The sequence below is a fragment of the Cuculus canorus genome, chromosome 1, assembly GCF_017976375.1.
Source record: "Cuculus canorus isolate bCucCan1 chromosome 1, bCucCan1.pri, whole genome shotgun sequence".
Lineage (NCBI taxonomy): Eukaryota > Metazoa > Chordata > Aves > Cuculiformes > Cuculidae > Cuculus > Cuculus canorus.
In genome coordinates, this window is record NC_071401.1 from 1,380,117 (window position 1) to 1,388,095 (window position 7,979).

The 7,979-nt window shown below is 56.1% G+C and overlaps 1 protein-coding gene across 1 annotated transcript in view; it reads left to right on the plus strand.

Moving 5' to 3' along the window:
* The window catches only part of INPPL1 (inositol polyphosphate phosphatase like 1), a 90,743-nt gene extending 83,059 nt beyond the window's left edge, over positions 1–7,684 (plus strand). The window contains 4 exon segments of the mRNA XM_054082687.1: positions 5,869–5,887; positions 6,871–6,992; positions 6,995–7,194; positions 7,673–7,684. Of these exon segments, the coding sequence (XP_053938662.1) occupies positions 5,869–5,887; positions 6,871–6,992; positions 6,995–7,194; positions 7,673–7,684 (353 nt within the window).
* Positions 7,685–7,979: the final 295 nt, after the last annotated feature.

The following is a 7,979-nucleotide window of genomic DNA, read 5'->3' on the forward strand; positions in this document are numbered from 1 at the left end:
AATGCCGAATTCTCATCCCGAGCCCATATTCTCATTCCCAATCCCGGAGACTCCTCCCCAATCCCAGAGTCTCATCCCAATCCCGGAGTCTCATCCCCAATCCCACATTTTCATCCCCAATCCCACATTTTCATCCCTAATCCAACATTCTCATTCCCAATCCCACATTCTCATCCCCAATCCCGGAGACTCATCCCCAATCCCACATTTTCGTTCCCAATCCCGGAGACTCATTTCAATCCAAGAGACTCATTCCCAATCCCAGAGACTCATCCCCAATCCCACATTCTCATCCCAATCCCACATTCTAATCCCAATCCCACATTCTCGTCCCCAATCCCGGATTCTCATTCCCAATCCCACATTCTCATCCCCAATCCCACATTCCCATTCCCAATCCCACATTCTCATTCCCAATCCCACATTCTCATCCCCAATCCCACATTCTCATTCCCAATCCCACATTCTCATTCTCATCATTCTCATTCCCACATTCTCATTCCCAATCCCACATTCTCGTCCCCAATCCCGGATTCTCATCCCAATCCTGGATTGTTGTTCCCAATCCCACATTCTCATCCCCAATCCCAGAAACTCATTTCCAATCCTGGAGTCTCATCCCCAATCCCCGATTCTCGTTCCCAATGCCGAATCCTCATTCCCAATCCCACATTCTCATTCCCAATCCCAGAGACTCATCCCCAATCCCACATTTTCATCCCCAATCCCACATTCTCATCCCAATCCCACATTCTCGTTCCCAATCCCAAATGCTCATTCCCAATCCCAGATTCGCATTCCCAATCCCACATTCTCATCCCAGTTTCTTGTCCCCAATCCCACATCCTCGTCCCTAATCCCATATTCTCATCCCTAATCCCAGTTTCTCTCTCTCCAATCCCAGTTTCTCTCATCCCTAATCCCATATTTTCATCCCCAATCCCAGTTTCTCCTCTCCAATCCCACATTCTCGTCCCCAATCACATATTCTGCTTCCCAATCCCAGATTTTCATCCCAATCCCACATTCTCGTTCCCAATCCCGGAGACTCGTCCTCAATCCCAGATTCTCATTCCCAATCCCACATTCTCATCCCAATCCCGGAGATTCATCCCCAATCCCACATTCTCGTTCCCAATCCCACATTCTCATCCCAATCCGAGATTCTCATTCCCAATCCCACATTCTCATCCCAATCCCAGAGATTTATCCCCAATCCCAGATTCTCGTCCCCAATCCCGGATTCTCATCCCCAACCCCACATTCTCTTCCCCAATCCCGGAGTCTCATCCCCAATCCCACATTCTCATTCCCAATCCCAGTTTCTCATTCCCAATGCTGAATTCTTATCCCGATCCCGAATTCTCATTCCCAATCCCAGAGATTCATCCCCAATCCCGGAGACTCATCCCAATCCCGGAGTCTCATCCCCAATCCCAGAGTCTCGTTCCCAATCCCACATTCTCATCCCCAATGCCGAATTCTCATTCCCAATCCCAGATTCGCATTCCCAATGCCGAATTCTCATCCCGATCCCATATTCTCATTCCCAATCCCGGAGACTCCTCCCCAATCCCAGAGTCTCATCCCTAATCCCACATTCTCATCCCAATCTCAGAAACTCATTCCCAATCCCACATTCTCTTCCCCAATCCCGGAGTCTCATCCCCAATCCCACATTTTCATCCCTAATCCCAGATTTTCATCCCAATCCTACAATTCTCTCGTTCCCAAATCCAGAGTCTCATCCACAATCCCAGAGTTCTCATCCCCAATCCCGGAGACTCCATACACCCCAATCCCAGATTCTCGTTCCCAATCCCACATTCTCATCCCCAATCCCGATTCTCATCCCCAATCCCGAATTCTCATCCCAATCCAGAGTCTCATCCCCAATCCCGGAGTCTCATTCCCATCCCACATTCTCATCCCCAATCCCGGAGATTCATCCCATCCCAGAGACTCATCCCAATCCCAGATTCTCATCCCCAGTGCCAAATTCTCATTACCAATCCCACATCTCATCCCATCCCAGATTCTCGTTCCCAATGCCGAATTCTCATCCCGATCCATATTCTCATTCCCGATCCCACATTCTCATTCCCGATCCCACATTCTCATTCGCCAATCCCACATTCTCTTCCCCAATCCTGGAGTCTCATTCCCAATCCAGGATTCTCGTCCCAATCCCGGAGTCTCATCCCCAATCCCACATTTTCATCCCTAATCCCACATTCTCATCCCACTCCACCAGTCTCGTTCCCATCCCTGGATTCTCATCCCAATCCTGGATTGTTGTTCCAAATCCCACATTCTCATCCCCAATCCCAGAGACTCATTTCCAATCCCGAATGCTCATTTCCCAATCCCAGATTCACATTCCCAATCCCACATTCTCATCCCAGTTTCTTGTCCCCATCCCACATCCTCGTCCCTAATCCCACATTCTCATCCCAATCCCAGTTCTCGTCCCCAATCCCACATTCTCATCCCCAAATCCCACATTCTCATCCCAATCCAAGAGAATTTATCCCCAATCCCCAGTTCTCATCCCAATCCCGGATTGTCGTTCCCATCCCACATTCTCATCCTAATCCCAGTTTCTCCTCTCCATCCCAGTTTCTCATCCCCAATCCCAGATTCTCATCCCAATCCCAGAGTCTCATCCCAATCCCACATCCTCGTCCCTAATCCCATATTTTTATCCCTAATCCCAGTTTCTCCTCTCCAATCCCACATCCTCATCCCTAATCCCATATTTTCATCCCTAATCCCAGTTTCTCATCCCCATCCCACATTCTCATCCCCAATCCCAGAGATTTATCCCCAATCCTGGAGTCTCATCCCAATCCAGACTCTCGTTCCCAATCCCACATTCCTCATTCCATACCTGGATACTCATTCCCAATCCACATTCTCATCCCAAATCCCACATTCTCATCCCCAATCCAGAGATTTATCCCCAATCCCACATTCTCATCCCATCCTGATTTGTCGTTCCCAATCCCACATTCTCATCCTAATCCCACGTTCTCCTCTCCAATCCCAGTTTCTCATCCCTAATCCCATATTTTTCATCCCTAATCCCAGTTTCTCATCCCCAATCCCACATTCCCATCCCCAATCCCAGAGTCTCATCCCAATCCCAGTCTCATCCCAATCCCACATCCTCGTCCCTAATCCCATATTTTTCATCCCTAATCCCAGTTTCTCCTCTCCATCCCACATCCGCCGTCCTAATCCCATATTTTCATCCCCAATCCCACATTCTCATCCCCAATCCCACATTCTCGTCCCCAATCCCAGAGATTTATCCCCAATCCCGGAGGAGACTCATCCCAATCCCAGTTTCTCATCCCAATCCCAGTTTCTCATCCCTAATCCCATATTTTCATCCCTATTCCCACAGTCTCATTCCCAATCCCACATTCCCATTCCCAATCCCACATTCTCATTCCCAATCCCACATTCTCATTCCCAATCCCAGTTTCTCGCCCCCAATCCCAGTTTCCCGTCCCCAATCCCGGACTCTCACCCCCAATCCCATATTCTCACCCCCAATCCCAGTTTCTCGCCCCCAATCCCAGTTTCCCATCCCCAATCCCGGAGTCTCATCCCCAATCCCGGTTTCTCGCCCATCCCCAATCCCGGATTTTCCCCCAATCCCGGTTTTTTGGGGGTCTCTCAGGCGCAAAGTCCCCGGCACCGACCCCCCTGTGCCGCTTCCCGGGAAGAGGGCATCCCGAAAAGGTGACCGGAATGGGCCCGGAAAACTGGGAATGGCGGGGGGGGGAACTGGGAATAGGGGGGGAAACAAACTGGGAATGGGGGGGAAACAAACTGGGAATGGGGGGAATACTGGGAATGGGGGGGAAACAAACTGGGAATGGGTGGGGAAACAAACTGGGAATGGCGGGAGGGGAAACTGGAATAGGGGGGGAAAACAAACTGGGGAATGGGCGGGGAAAAACTGGGATTGGGGGGAATACTGGGAATGGGGGGGAATACTGGGAATGGGGGAACTGGGAATGGGGGGAATACTGGGAATGGGGGGGAAACTGGGAATGGGACACTGGGATTGGGGATACTGGGAATGGGGGAACTGGGAATGGGGGGAACTGGGAATGGGGACAGTGGGAATGGGGGCACTGGGAATGGGAGGAACTGGGATTGGAGACACTGGGAATGGGGGGAACTGGGAATGGGGGGACACTGGGAATGGGGATACTGGGATGTGGGGATACTGGGATGGGGGAACTGGGATGGGGGGACACTGGGATTGGGGGGAACTGGGAATGGGACACTGGGATTGGGGATACTGGGAATGGGGGGAACTGGGAATGGGGGGGAACTGGGATGGGGTAAACTGGGAATGGGGGGAATACTGGGAATGGGGACACTGGGAATGGGGGGAACTGGGAATGGAGGACACTGGGAATGGGGGGAACTGGGATGGGGGGGAACTGGGAATGGGGGGAACTGGGAATGGGGGATACTGGGATGGGGGACACTGGGAATGGGGGACACTGGGATGGGGGGAACTGGGATTGGGGGACACTGGGATGGGGGGAACTGGGATGGGGGGAACTGGGAATGGGGGAAACTGGGATGGGGGGAACTGGGATGGGGGACACTGGGAATGGGGGGAAAACTGGGAATGGGGACACTGGGATGGAGGGAACTGGGAATGGAGGACACTGGGAATGGGGGACACTGGGAATGGGGGGACACTGGGAATGGGACACGAACTGGGATGGGGGATACTGGGATGGGGGGACACTGGGAATGGTGGCACTGGGATTGGGGGGAACTGGGATTTGGCCCATTGGAATGGGGGGAACTGGGAATGGGGGAACTGGGATTGGGGCACTGGGATGGAGGGAACTGGGATTTGGGCCATTGGAATGGGGGAACTGGGATTGGGGGACACTGGGATGGGGGAACTGGGGGAACTGGGAGGGGGGAACTGGGAAAGGGGGGAACTGGGAATGGAGGACACTGGGATGGGGTGAATACTGGGAATGGGGGATACTGGGAATGGGGGGAACTGGGATGGAGGGAATACTGGGAATGGGGGAAACTGGGATAGGGGAACTGGGAATGGAGGACACTGGGAATGGGGATACTGGGATGGGGGGAACTGGGAATGGAGGACACTGGGAATGGGGGATACTGGGATGGGGGAACTGGGAATGGAGGACACTGGGAATGGGGGATACTGGGATGGGGGGAACTGGGAATGGAGGACACTGGGAATGGGGGGAACTGGGAATGGGGGAATTGGGAATGGGGGGGAACTGGGATTAGGGAACTGGGAATGGGGGACACTGGGAATGGAGGACACTGGGAATGGGGGTAATTGGGAATGGGGGGAACTGGGAATGGGGGAACTGGGATTTGGGCCATTGGAATGGGGGACACTGGGAATGGGGGGAACTGGGATGTGGGGACACTGGGAATGGGGGTAACTGGGAATGGGGGGACACTGGGAATGGGGGGAACTGGGAATGGGGGGACACTGGGAATGGGGGGAACTGGGATGAGGGGAACTGGGAATGGGGGGAACTGGGAATGGGAGGGAAATGGGATATGGGGGCACTGGTTGAACTGGGGGGGAACTGGGAAGGTGGGGGACCCCCCCAAGATTTTGGGGTACCCCCCCCAAGTTTTGGGGTACCCCCTTCACCCCATTTTCCCCCCCCAGCTCCTGGGATGGATTCGGAATGTGGATACTGGGGGGCACTGGGATGGGATCGGAATGGGATTGGGGGGCACTGGTTGAACTGGGGAAAGGTGGGGGACCCCCCCAGATTTTGGGGTCCCCCCCAGGTTTTGGGGTACCCCCTTCACCCCATTTTTCCCCCCCAGCTCCTGGGATGGATTCGGAGTGTGGATACTGGGGGGCACTGGGATGGGACTGGAATGGGATTGGGGGGCACTGGTTGAACTGGGGGGGAACTGGGAAGGTGGGGGACCCCCCCAAGATTTTGAGGTACCCCCCAGGTTTTGGGGTACCCCCTTCACCCCATTTTCCCCCCCCAGCTCCAGGGATGGATTCGGAATGTGGATATTGGGGGGGCACTGGGATGGGATTGGAATGGGATTGGGGGGCACTGGTTGAACTGGGGACCCCCCCCCCAAGATTTTGGGGGACCCCCCCAGGTTTTGGGGTACCCCCTTCACCCCATTTTCCCCCCCCCAGCTCCTGGGATGGATTCGGAATGTGGATACTGGGGGGCACTGGGATGGGACTGGAATGGGATTGGGGGTTACTGGTTGAACTGGGGGGGAACTGGGAAAGGTAGGGGACCCCCCCAGATTTTGGGGGACCCCCCCAGGTTTTGGGGTACCCCCTTCACCCCATTTTTCCCCCCCCAACTCCTGAGATGGAGTAGAAATGTGGATACTGGGGGGCACTGGGATGGGATCGGAATGGGATTGGGGGGCACTGGTTGAACTGGGGACCCCCCCCAGATTTTGGGGGACCCCCCCAGATTTTGGGGTACCCCCTTCACCCCATTTTTCCCTCTCCAGTTCCAAGGCGGAGACTGGGATGGAGTAGGAGTGTGGATACTGGGGGGCACTGGGATGGGACTGGAATGGGATTGGGGGGCACTGGTTGAACTGGGGAAAGGTGGGGGACCCCCCCAAGTTTTGGGGGACCCCCCCAGATTTTGGGGTACCCCCTTCACCCCATTTTCCCCCCCAGCTCCTGGGATGGATTCGGAATGTGGATACTGGGGGGCACTGGGATGGGATCGGAATGGGATTGGGGGGCACTGGTTGAACTGGGGACCCCCCCCAGATTTTGGGGGACCCCTCCAGGTTTTGGGGTACCCCCTTCACCCCCTTTTCCCCCCCCTTTTCCAGCTCCAAAGCGGAAGCTCCGGAGCCGCAACGGAGCAGCTTCACCAATCCGGCGTACTTCGTTCTGGAAGGGGTCCCCCAATTCCTTTCCCCCCCCTCCCCCCGAGAACCCCAACTTTTTGCCCCCCAATATTTCCCCGCCCCCCACTTTCCCCCCACGTCCTTCCCGGGATCCCCCCCGAAAGTTCTTCCGATGAGGATATGACACCCCCAAATTTACCCCCTCCCACTTTCCCACCCCCCCCACTACCCCGGGGGTCCCCCGAAAGTGAGGACCCCAAAAACAGACCCCCCTATACCGATGGGACCCCCCAAAAGCTGCCGGGGGTGGGGGGCACCCCAATATCTATGGGGTTCCCCGTAACTGCGGGGACCCCAATATCTGGGGGGCTCCCCATAACTGGGGGGGTCCCCAAAACCGGGGGGACCCCCACATCCTTAGGGCACCCCACAAGTGGGGGGACCCCAATATCCGGGGGGATCCCCATAACTGGGGGGACCCCTAAAACCGGGGGGACCCCCACATCCTTAGGGCTCCCCACAACTGGGGGGACCCCTAAAAGTGGGGGTTCCCCCACATCTGGGGGTCCCCCCACTTTTGGAGGTCACCCCTCACCTGGGGGTCCCCCCACTTTTGGAGGTCCCCCCACATCTGGGGGTCCCCCCCCGTCATCATCCATGGGTTCCCCCACATCTGGGGGTCCCCCCACTTTTGGTGGTCCCCCCACAACTGGGGGGTACCCCGTTATTACGAGTCCCCCCCCAAGTGGGGGACTCCCCACTTCTGGGGGTTCCCCCACTTTAGGGCTCCCCATAACTGGGGGGTACCCCATTTCGGGGGGGGTCCCCACTTCTGGGGGTCCCCCCACCTCCTCCTTAGGGCTCCCCATAACTGGGGGGCACCCCATTTCTGGGGGCCCCCCCCACTTCTGGGGGTCCCCCCTTATCACCATTGGGGTTCCCGACAACGGGGGGTCCCCCAATCCCTGGGGGGGTCCCTATTTCGGGGGGTCTCGTGGCTTCTGGGGTTCTGCCGGCTTTAGGGGGGGGTCCCCCCAACTTTGGGGGGGGCGGCGGCGGTTTTGGGGTGCCCCCCCCCCCGGATGGCTCCT